This window comes from Eublepharis macularius, chromosome 4 (genome assembly GCF_028583425.1).
Source record: "Eublepharis macularius isolate TG4126 chromosome 4, MPM_Emac_v1.0, whole genome shotgun sequence".
NCBI lineage: Eukaryota > Metazoa > Chordata > Lepidosauria > Squamata > Eublepharidae > Eublepharis > Eublepharis macularius.
The window spans coordinates 109,136,485-109,159,507 of NC_072793.1; the positions used below are offsets into that span (position 1 = coordinate 109,136,485).

General features: G+C 42.5%; 1 protein-coding gene across 2 annotated transcripts in view; it reads left to right on the forward strand.

The window, feature by feature from the left end:
- SYN2 (synapsin II) overlaps window positions 1–23,023 on the forward strand; it is a 341,584-nt gene that overhangs the window by 296,587 nt on the left and 21,974 nt on the right. For both annotated transcript variants that reach the window (XM_054976925.1, XM_054976926.1), the window contains one exon: window positions 14,690–14,792. In XM_054976925.1, the coding sequence (XP_054832900.1) occupies window positions 14,690–14,792 (103 nt within the window). The remainder of the gene's footprint in view (window positions 1–14,689; window positions 14,793–23,023) is intronic.

The window sequence follows — 23,023 nt, forward strand, 5'->3', positions numbered from 1 at the left end:
GGATGGCCAAGATGTTTCAGAAGTGTAGATTTCAGTCTGCCAGAAGGATATGAACACTGCTAGGGTTCATGGCTTCCACCACGGTGGTGATGCCTCTAGCTAGGATGAAGATGAGATGCTTGCAGTTATGGTTTCTCTCCACTTCCATGGTGACAGGGATTCCCATGAAAAGAAATTGAGCATACCTAGGGATGTTGTGAGGTCTTTACAATGGTGGTCAGTTGACCCCCATCTGCTAGAGGGGGTGCAGTTTGGCCATAAATCTACAGATTTTTCCATTATCGTGAACATGTCTAATTCTGGTTGGGGAGCACACTGTGATGATCACTATGCTCATGGTACCTGGGGTGCAGACAAGGTGGATGAACATATTAGTTTACTAGAACTGAAAGTGATATGTTATGCCTTAATCTTGTTTGCAGATGTGGTAGCTGGGATGTCCGTACTGGTCCTCACGGACAATTCCATGGCAATGTGTTATATCAACAAACAAGGAGGCACAGCATCACGGAGTCTGTGTATGGAAGCCATAAATATCTGGAGTTGGGCAGTAAGGCACTCAACCTGGTTGCAAGCAGTCCACATCCCAAGGATGGACAACGTGATCACAGACCGCCTCAGCAGGGTGGGAACAGACTCACATGAATGTGCTATAAAGGACACCTATCTAATCGCTATCTTCCACAGTTGGGGTTCACCGGTTGTGGACTTGTTAGCATCTGAGGAAAATTGAAAAGCGGACTTGTATTGCTCAAGAGGGGGTCAAAGTTTAGGGTCTCAAGGAGGCGCTTTTCAAATCTGGTGGTCCAGACAGTTCTTTCATGCTTTCCCACCTCTACCTCTGCTGACTAGAGTGGTCAGCAAGCTGCAGGCGGACAGGACTCGAGCCATAGTTATAGCACCATTCTAGCTGAGGCAGCCCTGGTTCCAAGGGCTGTTGAAACTGAAATCTCAGTTTCGCCACCTACCTACATATTTGGATTTCCTGTCATGGAATGGGGTTCTCCATCACGAGGCTCAAGTTGACAGCCTGGCTGATAATGCCAGAGGGTCGCTGTCTGAGGCAGTGACTCATGTTCTTCTTAATGCTAGACACTTGTCAACGAGACAGTTGTATAGTCTGAAATGGGACAGATTTAGAGTCTGGGTGGAACAGAAGGGACTGAACCCTATTGACTGCCCTCTAGCTACTGTTCTGGAGTTTTTGTTGGCGTTAAAACACACGGGGCTGTAACTCTTCTGTTAAAGTTTATTTGACAGCGATTTCTGCCTTCCATACACCAGTAGACAATAACAGTCTTTTCCCGCCATATTTCTAAGTTGTTTTTGAAGGGTCTGAACAATCTGTCTCCCCCTGCAAAGAGGGTAGTTCCCCAGTGGTCACTACAGTTAGTTCTAACGAAGCTACTGGGCAAACCCTTTGAACCCTTAGCTACATGCCCCTTAAGGTGAAAGTAGCGCTTCTGGTAGTGGTTACGTCCACAAGGAGGGTGAGTGAATTGGCCACCCTTTGTGCCGACCTGCCCTTCTTGAAGGTTCACCCTGACAAAGTACTTCTATGGATGAAGCTGGAATTTCTGCCTAAGATTGTATCAAAATTCCATGTGTCACAGGAAATAGTCCTGGCTGTATTCTTCAAGGAACAGGCCAATGATGCTGAGAGGGCCCTCCACACCTTAGACATTAAGAGGGTGACCCTGTTTTACTTCAACCATATGAGGCAGTTTAGGATTGACTCAGCTCTCTGTGTGCTTCATGGGCCCTAACAAGGGTAGGAAGGCCAGTGCTCAAACTATCGTGTGTTGGGTGGTGCAGGCGATTAGGCTGTGTTACAAAATTGCGAATATACCGTATCCCTTGGAGGTGCATGCTCATTCCACCAAGTCACAGGCATCGTCAGCAGCATTGAGGAGAGGTGTGCCAATGCCGGATATCTGCAGGGCAGCGACCTGGGCTTCAGCTGACACCTTTGTGAAACACTACGCCTTGGACAGGAGAGAGGCTGCGGGGGAGGGACAGCTGTGCTACAGTCCATCTTCTTGTAAAAGGCATCTTCCTCAAGGGTGGATGGGGGCTGGTTACGTAGAACCCCCCTCACACCCAAGATCAACGCGCCCTCAAGGTCTTGAGCATACTTGCCTGTTCTCCGCCTGAGAACAGGGGGCTGCGGGCAGTTTGCACCCCTCCAGCCCTACAAACAGCGACTCGGACAGCCCAGCTCCCTGAGCTGCGTTAGACCTCCATGGGTCCCAAACCGGAAGTCTCCTGTGAAACGGAGAGGAACAGGAAGTGCGTCAGAACCATAAAGAGCTTGGTGAGAAGTGGCTTGTAAGCAGCGGAAGTGGAATATCTCCATTTTTGAAGAGGGCAAAGCTGTGGCTTCAAGAAAAATGGAAGCAGGCCATCTTAGACAAGGGTAAGGGCGGTTGCCTCAGAATAAAACCATAGAGAAAAGACGCCCGACATTTTGGACCGCATAAATATCAGTTTTTACAAAAATAACCTAAACTTTGACTTTTAAAAATAAAGGAAAACAATAAAATCGCACCATGGAGCTAAGGAAAAGAGCAGACTCGTGGGAGCGAAGTAGAGCTAGCCCCACGATGTCGAAGAAGGAATGGCAAATGGCGCTGGAAAACCTAGACAAAAAAGTTTCGAAAGGGAATAAAGAGCTTAAAGATATGATACAAGAGATGGCAAAAAATTTGAAAGACTTTAAAGAGACATTTAAATCGGAGATGGCAGAATTAGCGAAGAATATGGATCAGGTTCAAAAAGAAATGCAAGTTACACAGCAGAGAGTTAACACAGTAGAAAAGGCGGCTGATACCTTGGCAGATGTGCAGAGAATGGAGCTAAGAGGCGTGAAGGGAAGAATGGCCGTAGCTGAATGTAAACAAATGGAAAGACAAGTGAGATTTCGTGGAACCCCGGAAGTTTTGGAAAAAACAGCCCAAGAGCAGATTACAGAAATTTTGGCGGCATACCTGGGAAAAGAAGAAGAGGAGATTGCAGCGCTTCTGGATGTGGCATACAGAATTAACTCAAAATTTGCAGCTCAAAGGAAGTTACCAAGAGATATGATTGTGCAATTTACAACTAGAAAGACAAGAGAGTCAATTGTGAGTAAACAATTTCAGGACCCATTAAAGGTTGATGGGAAAGTGGTGAGAATCATGAAAGAACTGCCCAGATCGGTGTTGTTGGAGAGGAAGAAGTATAGAGAGCTGGTCCAGATGTTAAAAGACATGAAAATCAGATACAGATGGGAAATACCTGAAGGACTGGCTTTCGAATTTGGTGTTGTAAGGAAAATCATCAGATCTGGCCAGGAGATGGAAAGGTTTATCAGGGACAATGAAAAAGACTTACCAAAAGGAGCTAAAATTTGATCATGGAGTGTAAAATCATATCTTGGAATGTAAATGGACTAAATTCACCTTTTAAACGTAAGACTATTTTCCACTGGCTGTTAAAACAAAAATGTAATATAGTGTGTTTGCAAGAGACACATATTAAAAAACAGGATGTGAAATATTTGAAACTTGCAAAACTTGGAAATGAATTTGTAGCAGCTTCCAAAAAGAAAAAGAGAGGTGTTGTATTATATATAAAGGAGCTACAGCCAAAACTGGTTCTAAGTGATACAGAAGCTAGATATATTGCAGTGGAAATAATTTGGAACTCTAAGAAGATTTTGGTGATTGGAATTTATGCGCCCAATGGGGCAAAAGAAATTTTTTTCAAGGACTTACAGGAACAATTAGATGAATTGACTTATGATCAAATAATTTTGGCAGGTGACTTCATTGGAGTTACAAATTTGGAAGAAGACAAGAAATCTAAAAGTGCACAGAAAAAGAGAGGACTTTTGCCAAAATCGTGTTTTGCGATTAAGGAACAAGAAAGTCTGGAAGATGTGTGGAGGAGACAAAATCTGAAAAATAAACAATATACATTTTACTCTGCAAGACATTTTACACTATCAAGAATTGACATGATCTGGGCTTCCAAAGAACTGGTGGTATGGACTAGAGATGTGGAGATAATGCCCAAGGTAGGCTCAGATCACAATCCAGTTATGTGGAGATTTGGGAAAAATAAAAAGAAAAGAGGATGGAGGATAAATGAAGACTTGCTGCAAACGGAAGAAAATATGGTGTTGTTACGAAGAGAGACCAAATTTTTTATACAGTGCAATTTGAATAAGGATGTACCAACTAACAAGGTATGGGTCATATATAAAGCTGTTATTAGAGGAACGCTAATGGATTGCAAGAGCTAGGAGGAGTAGGGAAGAAAAGAGACTTGAAATTATGGAAAAAATTAAAGCCAAAGAGATACAACTTAAAAAAAGACCAGGAAAAAAGAAAATATTTCAGGATATGAAAAATTTGCAGGAACAACTGACAGCAATGAACAATAGAGAATTGGAGTGGAATTTTAAAAAAATGAAACAGAAGTCGTTTGAAGGTGCAAATAAGCCTGGGAAATATTTAGTGTGGCAATTAAAAAAAAAAAAAAGGGAGAAGAAAACTATAACTAAGATTCGAGAGAAAGATAAAACATTGACAGATCAATCAGCCATTAGTAGAGCCTTTTTTAAATTTTATGCAAAGCTGTACCAAAAGAAAGAGGTGAACAGAGATTCAATAGCGGAATATTTGGAGAAAGTGAAGCTTCCAGTAATTTCAGAGGAATGGAAAGAGAAGTTAAATAGGGAAGTGACAGAGGAAGAAATAAAAGAAGCTATACAATCAACAAAATTAGGGAAAGCACCGGGACCAGATGAAATAACAGCAAATTTCTATAGAATGATGGCCAATGAGCTGACACTGTTTCTAAGTGAGGTAATTAATGGAATATTACAAGGCCAAAAGATTCCTGATTCATGGAATGAAGCTAATATATCATTGATCCCGAAAGATGGACAGGATTTGACCAACGTTAAGAATTATCGGCCAATTTCGTTGCTGAATAATGACTATAAAATATTTGCGAAAATTATGGTGGAAAGATTAAAGGGATGGATGTCGGAATTTATTGCAGAAGAACAAGCTGGATTCCTACCCAATAGACAAATTAAGGACAATTTAAGGACAGTAATAAATAGGGATGTGCATTTCGGCTTTCTGAAAGCCGAAAGAAAGCCAAAACAAAAGTGTTTCGGCTTCTTTCAGGTTAGCCGAAACGTTTCAGGCTAAGCCGAAACGTTTCGGCTAGCCGAAAGAAAAAAAGCCGAAACGTTTCGGCTTTAGGCTTTTTCAATGGGAAAATGCCTCCGGCGTCTTCCAGGACGTCTGGGGGAGGCATTTTCCCACCGAATCAGCCCAAAATTGGTGGGGACCTTCCTCTAACCCCTCTCTACAAACCCCCCAAGTTTCAGACCGATTGGACTTTGGGGGGCCATGTTATGGCCCCCCAAAGCAGGTCCCCCTATCCTCCCATAAGAAAGCGAAGGAGCAGCATATTGTTAGCATGCTGCTGCTCATCTTCTTCATTATTTCCTATGGGGAAAAATGAAGAAGCAGGCTTCCTTTGCCAGGGGTGGCATTTTGCATGCAAAATGCCCCCTCACCCTCAGGGGCCCTTCTGCCACCCCTCCTCCCACCCCCCACCAAGGCTCAGCCTGCTCCCACTTAGGGGGGCCATTTCATGGCCTCCCCAAGTAGGTGCTCTAATCTCATTCTCTACCACTGACAGCTGGGGGAGGCTTGTCTTGCCAGGGGTGGCATTTTGCATGCAAAATGCCCCCCAACCCTCTGGGGCCCTTCTCCCACCCCCCACCAAGGCTCAGACTGCTCCCACTTGGGGGGGAATTTCATGGCCTCCCCAAGTAGGTGCTCTCATCTCTACCACTGACAGCTGGGGGAGGCTTGTCTTGCCAGGGGTGGCATTTTGCATGCAAAATGCCCCCCAGCCCTCTGGGGCCCTTCTCCCACCCTTCCTCCCACCCCCACCAAGGCTCAGACTACTCCCACTTGGGGGGGCCATTTCATGGCCTCCCCAAGTAGGTGCTCTCAGCCCCCAAAGTCCACCCCCTACAGCCCCACACAAACCCAATTCCCCCCCAGCTGCCACACACAGACCCAAATCCCCACATTAGCCCCTCACAGACCCAAATCCACCCCCAGCAGCCCCACACCCATAACCCCAGGAACAGGCTGGCAAAGGCCGGCCCTCTCCCTTTGTTCCCTATGCTGGGAACTTCTAAACTCTCTTTCCCTGGGCAATTCTGCACAGCCCAGGGGTGCCACAATGGTGGGCACACTTCTGAGTGCCAGCTGGTCCCTGTGAAAGAGCACCTGAACCACAGACACCCTCCCTCAAATTCCCCCACCACCTACAGTGATGGCTGGCCAGCCAGCCCCATTGTTCCCTATGATGGGAACCAACTGCACAACAAAGAATAAAACAAGAACACAAAATAAAGTTTTTAAAAAATTATTTTCTCCCTTCCAAAGTACAAGTAGGCAAAGCATAACGACACATTACACCAGCAGTCCCCCACACAGAAAAATAACACAACTCACTTAACATCAGAAAATCACAAAGCACGATTCCTGTCAAAAACACTTTATTTCTTGAACAGCTTTAGGTTACACAGCAGGGGGGAACACCAAAGGGCATGGCAGCACTATCTTACACAAAAATAACACAACTCACTTAACATCAGAGAATCACAAAAGCACAATTCCTGTCAAAAACACTTTATTTCTTGAACAGCTTTAGGTTACACAGCAGGGGGGGGCACCAAAGGGCATGGAAGCAGTATCTTACACAAAAATAACACAACTCACTTCACATTAAAGAATCACCCCAAAAAATTGCTGTCAAAAGCACTTTATTTCTGTAACTGCTTTAGGTTACACAGTAGGAAGGCACAACAGAGCAGGAAAGCAGTGTACTACACAAAAATAACACAACTCACTTCACATCAGAGAATCACACAAACACAATTGCTGTCAAAAACGGTGAAGTGGGTTGTATTATTTTTTGTAGTACATTGCTATCATGCCCTGTTGTGCCCTCCTACTGTGTAACCTAAAGCTGGCCGTTTCGGCTTTCGGCTTATACGAAAGAGAATCCTCTTTCTGCTTTCTGCTTTCGGCTTTAGCCGAAAATTTTTGGCTTGCACACCCCTAGTAATAAACGCTATTGAATATTACGATAAGCACTGTGATAGGGAAGTTGGTTTCTTTTTTGTAGACGCGGAAAAAGCATTTGACAATTTGAACTGGGATTTTATGTTTGCCACTATGGAAAAGCTGCAAATGGGAGAAAAGTTCACACAAGCAGTTAAAGGAATTTACAAAGACCAGTGTGCAGCGATTGTAGTTAATGATGATTTGACTAAAAAATTGAAAATACGTAAAGGTACAAGACAAGCTTGCCCATTATCTCCATTGTTGTTCATTTTGATTTTGGAAATTTTGCTGATTCAAATTCGAGAGGACGATACAATCCATGGCATAAAAATAAGGAATTTTCCTACAAAGTCAGGGCATTTGCGGATAATGTAATGTTGATAGTGGAAGATCCAATAGACAATATGCCAAAAATAATGGATAAAATAAAGGAATTTGGTGATTTGGCGGGATTTTATGAGAACAAAAAGAAGTCGAAGATATTGTGTAAGAACATGACGAAGCAAAAACAGCAAGAATTAATGGATATAACGGACTGTGAGGTAGCTAATAAAGTGAAATATTTAGGAATTGAGTTGACTGCAAAAAATATAGATTTATTTAAAAATAATTATGAGAAACTGTGGCAACAAATAGAAAGAGATTTGATAAAATGGAATAAATTAAATTTGTCATGGTTGGGAAGAATAGCAGCAGTGAAGATGAATGTGCTACCACGTGTGATGTTTTTGCTGCAAACTATTCCAATTATCCGAGACTTCAAACAATTTGACAAATGGCAAAGAAAAATTTCAGACTTTGTGTGGGCAGGCAGAAAACCCCGCGTGAAAATGAAAGTATTACAAGATTCGAAAGAAAGAGGGGGGCTGCAACTGCCAAACATAAGATTATATTACGAAGCAATTTGTCTGACATGGTTAAAAGATTGGATAACGTTAAAAGACCGTAAACTGCTGACTTTGGAGGGACACAAAAAGTTGTTTGGATGGCATGCCTATTTGTGGTATGATAAAGTTAAAGCGGACTTTATGTTTTTGCATCACTATATCAGAAGAAGCCTTTTCACAATCTGGAAGAAATATAAGAATTACATAGAAAGTGTTATCCCTTCATGGGTGGTACCATATGAAGTAATAGATCCGAGAACTGTTTATAATGAACAACAATGTTTAACTTATAAAGAGATAATGTCAATAGAACGCAGAATACCAAAAATAAAGACACAAGAAGAGTTATCTCCTCACTATGGATGGTTTCAATATAGGCAAATTAGGGATCTTTACAACTCAGACTGTCTAAAGGGAGGAATAAGACTAAAAAACTCGGAGTTAGAAGAAGTGATTCTACAAGAAGGCAAAAAAGATATTTCGAAAATATACAAAATACTTTTAAAATGGTATACGGAAGACGAGTCAGTCAAAGTCCAGATGGTGAAATGGGCAATAAACCTTTATAAAGAAATAACAATGGAATCATGGGAATACTTGTGGAAAAATACTTTGAAGATTTCAACTTGTACCAACATTAAAGAGAATGTATACAAAATGATGTATAGGTGGTATTTAACGCCTAAGAAGATTGCGCATGGAAATGCAAATATGTCAGATAAATGCTGGAAATGTAAAAAGCATGAAGGATCATTGTACCATATGTGGTGGACTTGTGAGGTAGCTAAGCAATACTGGGGAGATATAATAGAAATAATTAATGAGGTTTTGCAAACCCAAATAAATAAGAACCCAGAGTTGTTGCTACTGAACTTGGGAATGGAAGAAGTTCCAAGGCAGTACAGAACATTGCTATTATACATGACTACAGCAGCAAGACTTTTGTACGCGCAGAAATGGAAAGTGCAAGAAATACCAACTATAGAAGATTGGATTTACAAATTGCTGTACATGGCTGAGATGGACAAAATGACAAGAAAACGTAAAGATCTTGATCCAGGAGAATATATTGCAGACTGGGAGAAATTGAAACAATATCTAGAAAAAAAATGGGATATGAAAGGAGGATTGTGGCAATGTATTGTCGAAGGCTTTCACGGCCGGAGAACGAGATCTCTGTCTTTTGGTGCTACACCTCTGAAGATGCCAGCCACAGCTGCTGGCGAAACGTCAGGAACTACAATGCCAAGACCACGGCAATACAGCCCGGAAAACCCACAACAACCGTCGAGGATTGTGGCAGTTTGAGAATTATTAATATGTGACTTTATAAAGGGGAGAGAGAAGTAACTTTACCATTAATGGGGAAACTTAGCTATTAATTAATCTAAGCTAATATTAGTAATAAGGAGATTGTATTAAAAAATAGATAGTTTAAACAGTGAAATGTAGATTGATATATTAGAAAATCGGAGATACATAAAAATTTGAACATGCTTAGAATAAGTGATATAACATATATAGGATTTAGAAAAATTATGGTTAAGAGTAATTTGAGTAATAAGAGGGGTTTGGGGTTGGAAAGCTGTTGGAAGTCAGTAACGAGGGGGAAAGGGGGGGTTGATATAATTTAGATAAGACGGGGAATTTGTGTATTGAATAACATTGTATGTACTCACCAATAATTTTTTTTTTAAAAAAAGGTCCTCCGTGCAGGCACACATACCCTCCCTCCTTCCCTGCTAGGCCTCTATTTTGGGGGAATACAGTGGCGAAAGAGGAACCAAGGGTATCTGGGGGAACTCTGCCCTCCTAGAGGCTGTTTCAGTGGGAAAGCAGCCATGCATGTGCCATGCAGGACAGCAACGCCCCCTAGTGGATTTTCAGCTAAAGTTACCTCCGATCGGCAGGCCTGCTCGTGCACAGTCCCATGTGTGCCTGCACAGAAGACCTCGATGAACAACAGTTACAGATAAGTGCAACACTGTGGGGGGGGGGGTTTGTCTAGCTCTGAGATATATCTTATTCAAGTCAGAATCCTTCAATCTGTACATTTTCTAGATACTTTATCAGGTTATTAAAACATTATCACAACTTGTTTGTATTAACCGCTTATATCAGCCCATGTTAATGTAAGTTCAGTGCTATGTGAAGCCAAAAGAGAGACTTTCAGAACTTGACTTTATTAAAGCAACTATCAAACTTTGATTTTATTTGATTTTAAACTTATGAGTTATAGTGGTGTTTCAAGAATATGCCATATCCAAAGGAATAAGACACATCCCCAAAAAACATTTGAAACACATCCTACATCTGGACTCAGATATTATACTCAACTGAGGTCCATTCCTTCCCCAAACCTCACCACCCCAAGGTTCCACCCCAAATCTTCAGGAATTCCCCAACCTGGAATTGGCAACCTTACTACATTATTCAGTACTCCCTTCAAAAGCATCTATATTTTATGTGTTTGAGCCTGGTGTTGGGACAATCTAGGGGTTCTGTTGCCATTCCACCTCTCCTTCCATTCCATCAATCTCCTTGCCTGAACTAGTGAAGTGATTTTGGTAGTACTGAAAGCCCCCAGGTTTATTGTGTTGGGATATTTTAATATCCATGCAAAGCCCTTATCTTTTGCAACTCAAGATCCCAAGGATGGGATGGCTGGCTCCTGCATTTCTGTCACAAACTATTGCATATCTGGGTTTGATGGATACTTTTCAGTTTGAGCAGCCTCAAGATCTTCACAAGATCTTTAGAGAGATGAAGCTCAAAACTAGAAGCTCTTGCTTGCTGCTCAAGTAGGCTGATGGGAAAACTGGATGTGAGGATCGCACAGACAGTAAATGATTCAATACGGGAGGTGCCGTTCTTGTACCTCTTAAGGACATCTTGATAAAACTTTCTGTAAAAATGTCCTGTCTACATCTACAACCTTATAGGCAAGTCTTCAGTTTTCTGTTATTGTGCAAGTGATTTTGCCTGTGATAGCTTTTCTGCTTCGGGGTCTCTTTGATTAAGCTTACTAGCCAGATCCTGGTCAGTCTCATTTCCTGACTGGTTTTAACACTGAAACAGCATATTTGGTGGCCCTCACCATGAAAGAGATAGCAATGGTGATCTCCACAGCACATGGTACTGTCTGCACAGTGTGGTTGATGTGGCTTTGGGCGATAGCAAGCTACAGTGGTTTCAAACCTGGCTGGCGGTAGAGGCCTTTTCCACACGACTTACCTTTTGCCAGCACACAGCGTCTTCATGCACAAAATCGAGCCAGGCAGACACTGTTATCATGTGATTTTGTGCGAGAACATGCTGTTGTCATGCGATTTCGCGCAAGAACACACTGTGTTCCAGCAAAAGGTAAGCCGTGTGGAAACGGCCAGAGTCCAGAAAGTGGCCTTTCTGCACAGAGACTGCTGTGCTTTCTAAATGGCCTTTAGCTGGCAGTATTTCACAAGGTTGTACTTTGCTTAACTAGTGCCTGACATCGGTGATGGGCTTGATGAGAATGAACAGGCTGAAGAAGTTGGACTCTGTCAAGATAGACATGCTGATAGTTCAGGCAGTCTGAGAAATGGGAGTTTAATTTGTACTGGATAATGTTGTACTCCCCCTGAAAACGTAGATTCTTTCTACATGATACGCCTTGCATGTTCATTAAATGTAGGGAGATGCAATGTTAGCCAGGGAAGTGTAGTTTTAACAGAAAGAGCTGGCACAGATCGCTCCTCAGAGGGTTTATCTTCACCACCCGGAAGGCTCTGTCAATTTCACCTCTCCAGTCTAAAACTGTGTGAGATCACAACCAGAGGGCAGCAAGAAATAAAAATGGGCTGGAGCTGGCTTCCAGAGCCGGGCTTGGACCTGGAGAGGTTATAAAGGGCTGAAGTTTCCTTTTTGGCATTTCACAGCCCCTTCACACAGCTCCAGTGTATAGCAAAGCCTTTGCCCTGCCCCCAGCTCTGTCTTTTTAAACCCCTCTTCCCAGCTAACATTGTCTTGTTTAGAGAGACTCTCAGGTACACAGTTTGGATACTATATTTGATCCAGCACGGCTCCTGAATCCTCAAGTGTCATCTGTGGCCAGGAGAGCCTTTTACCAACTTTCACTGGTATACAAACTACAAATATAACTGGAGAAATATGATTCTGCCACAGTTATACATCCCTTGGTAACGCCTACACTGGACAATTGTAATATAATCTATGTCAGGGGCTAACTTTGAAAAGTTCTTTAAAATAACAGTTATTAAAGCTGAGATTTATCCCAAACCAACTGAATTCATAGAGAAATTGTATCCATTTTTTTAATTCATCACCGCCAATGATGTACAACCAGAAATACAACTGTATCATTCATTCATTTAACAAAATTAACAGATTATCTAATAATACTGCTTAAGTTGACAAAAAGAATCATCAACCAAAACTTCTTCAACCAATCAAATAAAACTCAACCCTGCACAACATAGAACTTTACCCTTCAAAAAGCATTCAAATAATTAAAATCATAAATAAAAAAAAATATTGTAAAAGGTAGACTTGATGTTGAGAAGAAGTTATACTTGTTATATATTTGTTAAATTCACTGTTAAAAAATGAAAAATAAAGTTTAAAAAATAACAAGTAGTCACAATGTGATTACCTATTAACAGAGAATATTATATTATCTCAAAGTTGACCCAGTTTTGTTAGCTTGCATTTCTAGGCCTGATGAAAAGTGCTGATTGAACCTTGGAAAACCTAAATGGATTTGGACTAAAGAGCCTTATCAACCACTGTCCCCAGTATGAACCTATCCATACATTTGTAAACTGCTGCATCTTTGATATCTATTTCCATGCAGCTATTTTTTTTCAGCGTCATTTTTTGTATATATATAAAAAACTGCCTTCAGTAAAATCTTGTCAATTTTCTTTGGGTTCATAGGAAGAGCTTTCTAAAAGCAGCTTTCTTTGTTTGGATTGGTTTTTTTCCAGATTTACCATTAAAAGAAGGAATACTTCTAGATTCAAGAAAAAAGGCCGTAATGCTTTACAGCAAGAAGTGGCTCTTAAACAAATAAACTCTCCCTACAGTCAGTGCATCTACAGATGTTAAATTTGGCATGCATCCAAAAGACCCCTAAAAGTCAAATTGTACAAAGAATAAAAAGTCACTCCTATATTTCTATAAATTGTCATCAATATATCTTTTAAAAAAAAACATACCTGTACTTTGCTTTTGATTTTGTAAAAAAAATTTGCACTGGAGAAATTTTCAAATAGTAACATCTGCAATTTATACAATACAACCTGAACATAAACATTTCATTCGTAATAAATCTCATTGCTTTTGGTGATGACAAGCTTAACATTACATCCAGTCTTAGAACAAATACATGTATGTGTACATGCATCAGAGACACTGAGGCAATGCCTGCCCAATTAACCACATGTAAAGCACATGTCTGGAAAATGGACATGTTGTTATTTTATGGGAATACAAGAAATGTCTTGTGATTTGTAAGAAAGCTCACAACCTGTACTGAGAACATATAAAGCTGTTGTATGAGTGAACTTTGAACTCAGAAACGCAACCAAATTACTCCCCCCCCCAGATTCCTGCTTCTTTCATTCTTTTGCCTCCTCCTCTTCTTTCCTCCCACTGCCTCCCCTGCTACCACCATTGCTGCCTCTTTCCTCTATTCCTTTTTTCCAAACTAAACAATACATTTGGTTCATGATTCAATTTTCCCTTAGCCATACAGCATGAGCATGGAAGGTAATTCTCCAAGTACTCCAGGGACTGATTCGTATTGAAATCACATGCCAGGGAGGTAGAGACATCAGCTCTTGCACCATTTGGTCCTCTGTCAAGCCTTGTTCACCTCTTCTAAAATATCTCCTAGAGCAATGCTGTAGTAAAGGCACCCAGGAGATATAATGTATGATGTGACGGAGCTTTCTGGTAGTGATTTATGTGAGTTCAGGGGCACATATTTATTAGCTTTTACAAGATGTATCAAGGCCCAGAATATGAATGATCATGTCAGCCCCTACATTGCTTTCTTTATATGGTTCCTGCTGCAGGAACCCTCCTGATTGGAGGTGGGAGACCTGGCAATTACCCAAGGCGGTCTCCTCACACGTGCATGTGCTCCTGGCCTGTGCGACATGACTTCTGGGAAGTGATGTCATCATGCAGGCCACGTGCCGCTCCAGGGAGTGCTCCTGCCCTCCATAGGAGGTCAAATTGGGTTACTGCGGAGCGCAAGAACGCTGCTGGGGTGGCATGATGGGCCTGAATCGGGACACTGTGGTGCACAGGACATACCCCAGAGGTGCGTTCCCCACTGCCAGCCAGGTAAGTGGGGGGTAGAGGGTGGGAACGGGGGATTCCCCACCCCCAGTGGGGGACTGGTAACCCTATATCCTGCATGTAAATGCTCTTGTAAGGGCTTTGTATTCCTGCACATGTGAATCAAATTCACAACTGATCATTAGCTCAATGGTCCTCCAATTTCAGACTACTTTTCCACATGAGTTTTTGGAATGTGAGTGGGAGGAAAGTAAGTATGGGATGCAGTCCTGGGCATAATCTACTTGGCTAGATCTGTATTATGACAAGATCATGTTTTTGGACTAACAGGAGCTTCACTTCACATTCCAGGTACAAGCTCTGGATTGACAGCTGTTCTGAGATGTTTGGAGGTTTGGACATATGTGCTGTAAAAGCAGTTCATGGCAAGGATGGGAAGGATTACATTTTTGAGGTATGATGTATATTTTTCTATGTCAGTGCTTTTTAAAAGATAATAGGGAAAGCCTCAGTTCCTGAAGTTTCCATTTGGCTTTTGTACATGTGTGTGATTCAGAGTATACAGTCCATTTTGGAACACATTTAAATAATCAAGCAAAGCCACAGCTCCTAGAAAATGCCACTGCTTGTGGGAAAGCACAACTGTACTGTGGAGTGCTGTGATTTTGTTTCTGAGTATGTATTCTCAGGCTAAGAATCAAAATACTTACATCATATTTTCCTAACCCTGCTGCCTTCCTTCCTAAATGAGCTCACTAATATTGCTTGGTAAAAAAATTTAAAGGTAGCCCTTTACCAAAAGAAACACAATAAAATTATATGTTTATATAATAAGTGGAAATAAGATTACAGCATTACATATCTTTCTGAAAGCCTAACATATCTTTCTTTTCCTCCCTTTTTTTTCTTCTTTGAGAATTGATACCTTGACCTGTAAATAGAGAAATCATGTTGCTCTATACTACTGAAGAGTTGGAGCTATTGTCTCTTGTGGTCTGTGAGATATATAACTCTTTGGTTATTTATTATTTATTTTCATGTGTATTTTGTTCTTTATTTTTCTGTTTCAAATCCCTCCCATGCTTTTAAGATAGCTTTGCCAACTTCCAGGTGGAGGCTGGAGATCTCCCAGAATTACAACTAATCTCCAGACAAGAGAGATCATTTCCCCTGAAGAAAATGGATACTATGGTATTATACGCAGCTGAGGTCCCTCCCCTCCTAAACCCCAGGCTCCACCCTCAAGATCTATAGGAATTTCACAACTTGAGGCAGGCAACCCTATTTTAAAAAGCCTCAGACTTTAAAAAAATTAAAAGTAACAATACATTAGTCAGAAGAGAATTGTACAGGGTTGTTTATTTATAATATCTGCTAGCAGTTAATAATTCAGTATGAATGAAGTCTGTATTGGTAAGACAAATCAAAATAGATGCCACTTGACAACTTGGATCTTGTTTGATCTATGAGGATGAAATGAGTGAACCTCTTGCATGTTCTACAGACAACTCTGGAAAAATGTGTTAGATCAGCCCTTCTCTCAGTCTGCTTCTTTTACTTTCAATCTCTTCAGGAAACTTTTGAGGTAAAATGTATAAAGCAGATTAGAAAGAGTATGAACAAGGAGTCATTAAGACCCCACAAACCTTTAAATATAAAACAAAAATTGTCCAAAGTAGCCTAAAGGAGCAAAGTAAAAAAGAAAGCAAAACAAAGATGAACTGATGATCAAACAAATGAAGAAGGAACTTGAGTATGAAATTTCTAAAACCATTTCTAAAGCCAGCTTCCTCGCATGATTTTTGACACCATCCATTTACAAATCAGAGGCAGGCAGCCATGAAAGTGCCGTCATCATGGATGGCATTAAAAGTCACGCGAGGAAGCCGGCAGCCTTCTGTGAGTATTGCACTATTTTAAAGACGCGTGAAAACGGCCTATATTAACATATAGAAGAAAAAGCTGTAAAGGAAATTGTTTAAAATGCTAGTTTGTTCTTACCAGTTAATTATTAATAATGTCCCAAGTTGAGTGACTGATCAGGCAGGAGTCCTGACTAGAGATGGGCACAAACCGCATTACGAACCGTAAAACCCCACGAAAATGGCGATCGCGCGATCATGACCCGGCGGATCATGGTCGGCCATGGCCAACGAACCAGCGGTTGGGAGAGGCCTGGTTCGAGGCGTTTGGGTGCGGTTCGGGAAGCCAGACACTCAGGCGCCAGCAATCTATTCCCCTGGCAACGGAGCCAGGGGAATGCCTGAGCTCTGTCTGCCCTCCTTCTGTCACCTAGGAAACCCAAATAGAAGCCCAGCTTTCCTTGATCAGCAGGGCTTCCTTCCAACCATGGAGCTGCAAAGCAGTTACAAGTTGGGAGAAGACACCCAGGGGAGGGAGGGGGAAGGGGGTGTTCTGTAGCCATGGGCACTCCAATCTCATCCCTGCAAACCCTGATAGGCAGCTCTGACAGCCAAACACAGACCTCCTGTGTTGCTGAATGGGACACTTGCTCATAAATAGCCGTGGTCTCCCAGGCTGGGTTTCACTTTCTGCGAACAGTGGCGTGGGACAGAGCTCTTGCTTGCCACTTGCTAGCCTTTGGGGAGAGAGGCTGAGAGTACAATTGAGCTTGGCTTTGGGGGATAGGGATCTATCTCCTCTGGTGCCAGGGCTGCTGCCAGGCCCTGTTGCCAAGCTCGGTGGGCACCTCGGCTGAGGGCTCACATTGATTATTATTAATCAGTGCCTGATCTGTTCAGGTCTGTGGGAGTGGTGGGCTAGGGCTCTAGTCCCTCCTTCCCTCTGGTTCCAGGGCTGCTGCCTGGCTCTGGGGCCAAGCTTAGTGGGCACTCGGCTGAGGGCTCACATTGATTATTGATCAGAGCCTGATTGAGTCAGGTCTGTGGGAGGAGTGGGCTAGGGCTCTAGTCCCTCCTTCTCTCTGGTGCCAGGGCTGCTGCCAGGCCCTGGGGCCAAGCTCAGTGGGTACCTCGGCTGAGGGCTCACCAAATGATTCGTATCATTATCGCAATCCTAATCATTTTAATTATGATTCTTATTATTGCTAATATTATTCTTGCTCACTGTACCTGTTCTGCGCAGGCATCTTGGTGTGCTGGGCTATGGCTGTAGCCCCAGCCTCTGGTTCCAGTGCTGCTGCCAGGCCCTGTTGCCAAGCTCGGTGGGCACCTCGGCTGAGGGCTCACATTGATTATTATTAATCAGTGCCTGATCGGGTCAGGTCTGTGGGAGTGGTGGGCTAGGGCTCTAGTCCCTCCTTCCTCTGGTGCCAGGGCTGCTGCCAGACCCTGTTGCCAAGCTCGGTGGGCACCTCAGCTGAGGGCTCACATTGATTATTATTAATCAGTGCCTGATCGGGTCAGGTCTGTGGGAGTGGTGGGCTAGGGCTCTAGTCCCTCCCTCCCTCTGGTGCCAGGGCTGCTGCCAGGCCCTGGGGCTAAGCTCAATGGGCACTGCGGCGGAGGGTACACAGGGTCATCTCCTTTCCTGTCCTCCTTAATTCTAGTTCGGTGGCTCAATAAGTCTTCCTATGTTGGCTGCCAAGAGTGGTTGTAGGGTGAAGTGTGATGGCAGTCCTCCTGGTTCAGTTGTGGAAAGCAGTATTGGGTATGGCTCAGGGGCCACAGGGAGTCCTCCTGCTCCCCCCAATTCACCTATGTGGGCTGTGGAGGCCCAAGAGGTCTTTGCGCAGTGGGGAGAGAATCTCTCTCAACATTTTTAGGAGGGGTGGGTGGGTGATGGATCCCTGGAGGAATGGTATGTGTGTTAAGAAAGATCCCTCCTGTCCCCATCCCAAACTCTCGGTGGTGTCCCCTCCTGCAGTCCACCCCTCACGCCGTCATCTGTGTCCAGCCTTGCAGCGCAGCCTGTAACCATTCGTCCTCCTTCCCCTGGGACAGTTAGCGGTTAACATTACAACTCCTCCATATGGAGGCACTTTCGGGCCCTTCCTGATGACCCCCGAGTGGTGCGGTGCCGTGCCTGTGATGTCCTGGTGCACAGGGGCAAAACCCCGAAGCACCTGTCCTCAATGGCCCTGAAGAGGCACCTGAAGAGGCACCACCCGAGCCTGTCTCCCTCCTCACCCAGTGAAACATCCATTGGGGAGAGAAAGGGAGCCACCAGCTCTGCTGAGCGGGGGTCAGTGGGAGGATCAGTTTGCCCTGAGGGTGATGCTGGTGAGAGCAGAGCGCTCTGGCAGGCCGCACTGGCGGAGGTTGTCCCCTCGGGATCTGGGACAATGCTGCTTACAACCTCGAGGCTGATGGCTCAGGAGGTGGCTGCCGCTGCACTGTTCCTCAGTGGGACCCTTGGGTGAGGACCCGCGGTGGCTGGGGGATCAGGCCTCCGGTCTGAATTACACATCCTCTCCCTCCCACGCTGGGAATTCCAGCGTGCTCTTCTTTGGCCTGGAGGTTTCAGGGGGATTTTCCCAGTCCCCCCCCCACACATGACAGGTCCTCTCCCTCCCATCCTTTCCGGCAAGGCAGGAAGGTGGGTGATGCCAGAGGGCAGAGTGCCACAATGGAGATCCACACTATACAAGTGAAAAGAAAATATAAAATCCAAGATACTGTTTTACCAATAAATATATACTATAATTTGTGAAAAAGCATTGATCAACTGTACTTAGAAAATGAATAAGAGAAATCTAAAGGAAACAGACTTACTGAATGTGAATGAATCAGAATTCTTAACTAGAACTATGTGGTAAATGGAGAGAGAGTATGGTTTGCTTCATATATTTATGTTCTAATACTATATAATGGACGCTTCATCACCCAGTGCAATCAATATCATACAGTCAAGAGAAAACGAAATTGTTTTGATCTTCAGCAGTCCTTCATTTGTGGTAAAGGCAACAGAGTGGAGAAGAGTGACACAGTAGATTCCTAGCCTGCTGTTTAGCCTGGCTGCTCACCACTTTCTAATTTGAACCGTACCATTCACCCACTGCTGACAAGTTGAAATAATATACTGCCTGCTGTACGGTGTGACCTTATGGCACTTTCCTCTGGCACTTTCCTCCAGCACTGTAGCTTATGTAGCTTTTTCCCCACATTAAAGACACATTCTAGAAGGATGTGTTCATGATCGAGATTGTTTATCCTAACTTGCAAGATATCGAGATCATTTATCCTAACATTTATCCTAACATTTATCCTAACTTGCATATATATATATATATATATGGTGTATGGTGTATGGTATATACCAAAGTTAGACACTGCTGTGGGCCAGATCAGTATATAAACTAGTGGCATTTCCTGTTAATTTACTGGGCTTAGTTTACTTAAGTTTTTGTTATATAATGGTTTGGTGGAGTCTGACATTTATATCTGTATATTTACTATTCCTGTTACATATTTAAAAACAAAGGAGATATTCTGGCTCAGTGACTTTCCCTAGTCTGTGAGTGAAGTATCACTTATTGAACAAACACTTCCTTCAGCAGGTTTGTTGGATATTCTGTTCATATATTATAACTTCATTCTTCATAAGCTGGTAGAGTGACAGCTAGAAAACAAATGGTGGCCATATCTGTGCCAAAAAAGACAATGCTATTCATGTATGCATTCCTGCACGTCTTTGAAAACGAGTGGGATATAAATGTAAAGGCTGAATAAAATGAGGGAGAAGAGAACAGTGTATGCTACCCTGAGCTAGTTGGAGGAAAGACAGAATAAAAATGTGCAAGATGGATAGACTGAGCATAGAGGTCATTTGCAGGTATAATGAAATGGTGAAGCTAGCAGAGGAGGAAGTTGAGGTGATCATGCTAACTTGGTAGCAGCAAATGAGGACCATCTAGGCTCTCTCTCTCTCTCTCTCTCTCTCTCTCTCTCTCTCTCTCTCTCTCTCTCTCTCTCTCTCTCTCTCTCATCATGGCCAAAGGGGCAAGACCTGGGGCATGAGCCAAAGCATTCTCAGGCCTCAGCTGTTACCTTTTGGTTTGTGGCCTGTGGCCTGTATTAGTCAGCTTGAGTTTTTTTAAAAAATTATATTGCTTAACTTATTGGGGATTTGGAGATACATTTTTTTTAAAAAAAGAAGTATTAATTTTTCAAACACAACAAAAAAAAACCCACCATCTAAACCACATATATAATATATAATATCACTTAAAAGAATAAAGAAAAGAGCATATAATAAAAGCAAAAAGGATTAAACAAGAAAGAAAGGGAGGAGGAGAAAGAAAAAAAGAGAGATTTGGCACTTTTTGCCTGAGGAGAATAGAAGTACTGAAAGACCCAGACAAACAGACAGATCATTTTTCTCCATTGCAATTGCTTGATCTGAATCACATCCAGCAATGCTGTTTATGGTGACAAATATGACTGTGTACAAAGGTTGATCCATCAGATTGAGACATATATTCCCCACTATTATGATTTTTCCATTTTTGATGTACTGATATTCTCTGTCTACGGTTTCCAGCCCTAATTAGCACACTATGGGAAATATGAGGGGCAGGGACAAGCAATTTGGCATTTCCCCTTCCACCACTCTTTGGAGCAGTGCGGGGGGGAGCAGGGTGTCCCGGACAAGAGACCTGGCTTCCTATTTCTATCCTAAAATTACTTGGCCCTCCAATAAGATGATGATTTTGTTAAAGCAACATCTGAGCCAGATGCATTAGTAGCTTCACTTTAACCTGCTACCTCTGAGGATATGGGTATGAAACTAGGAGTTGCAAAGGCCACCATGTATAGTTTGGACCTATACCCTTCCTGGCTAGTTAATGTCAATCATACTGAGCTTGGGTGTTTGTTGATCAAACCTCACTGAAGGAGAGCAAGATCTTACTTTTCTTAAAGGAAAAAGTAACCACTGAGCTATGATCTGACAAAATAGGTCAGAGTAAAAGAATTAAGTATTCCTCCCCCCCCCCAATTACCTTACTTTAAAAAAAAATTAGCAACCTCTCATTGTTTCTAAATGAAAAATCAAACTTTTTGAAATCCACTTATAAATTCTGTGCAGCATGTAGCTGGATCTTAGATTCACATAAGCTCACTGCTTACTTTTCTGTTGGATTGTGCCTAACAGCTAAAACACACTTTGCAATGAGAGAAAAATGGTAATCTTCATGTATTCTATTTTCTCAAATTGTGAGAATACTTTTATAGAGCAGGGATAGGTAACCCAGGCACTCATGATGATCAGTAGCAACCCAAGACTGTTTTGCTCAGTATGCAAGGCCAACTATCTGCCCAAGGAACTGAAACAAGTCCCTGAGGAGCTGACCTTCCCTCCTCCCATACTGTGTGCCAGGTGTTGCCTGAGATACTAGCAGTGCTGTTGGGACTCAGCTGGACAGTCTCTCACTGCCTGTCTTCTCCTTCTCCTGCTCCCACTTTTGTTTGCCAGCACTCCTTTATCTTTTCAGGCAGAATCTGCTTTTTTCTGGCACCAAGACCAAACAGTTTGTCTATCCCTGTGAACTGTGAATAGGTCAATGTCATTTTGGATCATTCTAAAGAATATACTTTCAATGATAACTGGGAAAAAACTCTAACTTGTAAAATTACAGCTATTCTTTCATGGAAACATTTTATGAGAACTGTGAATTTGTAAATATCTAAATGGGGTTCAAAAGAAAAGATATTATCCTCTATCCAAATGATGATAATTTTAGAAACCATTAAACCGCTAGCAGGCTTGTTGTATAATCCTAGTACTGTTATCTGGCATCAAAGCTTTTGTTGCCATGGATAAATCAGTGTAGCTGTGGGGCAAATTTGGCAAAATGCTAGTTCCAAGCTGCTAAAGAAAATTCTTTCTCATTTGTCCAGCATAAACTCCATTCTAAATAGTTTTTTAAACTAACCCATTAAATATAATAATGTTCTCATGTACATATAGGAATTCTTTTACTATTCACTTATTTGAAACTTCTTAACCTGATTGTGTGGATTTAGTTGCTGTGACTAATTCTTAAACAGATTTGCATAGCCAACAGCAGCACCATCGATAGTAAATTGGTAATGGCCAATTACTGTGGCTCCACTGAAATACTGTTGCAGATTATTACTCTTCTATTTTGTAGATTTATATCTATCTAATTACTACTGTTATGGTCAGATTAGTATCGTTCTGAACTTTGTCTTAGGCCCATGTATTTATTTCCTTTCCACTCACATTTTATAAAAGGCAAATATGCTAAACTAGTGGATTAGTTTATTAAGATTGAGGCATATAGTTTTGGTTACAGACCAAGTTTTCCAATAGCAGAATGGAATTGTCCTGCCTTCTCCCTCCCACCGCAGCCCATTGATCTCCACGAAATGCTGCTGAGGGGGGTCTGCAGAGGGAAGGGAGCATCATTGAAAATGACCAGTTTCATCTGAATCCAGTCCCTGGGGCTGAGCTGGTATTCAGTCTCAAGTTTCTCATGCAATGATGAACAGCCAAGCGGCATATATTTGTTCAGTTTTCAAGAATCCTCTTAACAAGTAATTTTATGGCATACCTGTCTGAGCAAACAAGAGCCCTGTGGTGCAGCATGGTAAGCTGCAGTACTGCAGCCCAAGCTCTGCTCACTACCTGAGTTTTATCCTGGCAGAAGCTGGGTTCAGGTAGCCGGCTGAATGTTGACTTAGCCTTCCATCCTTCTGAGGTCGGTAAAATGAGTACCCAGTTTCCTGGGGGTAAAGTGTA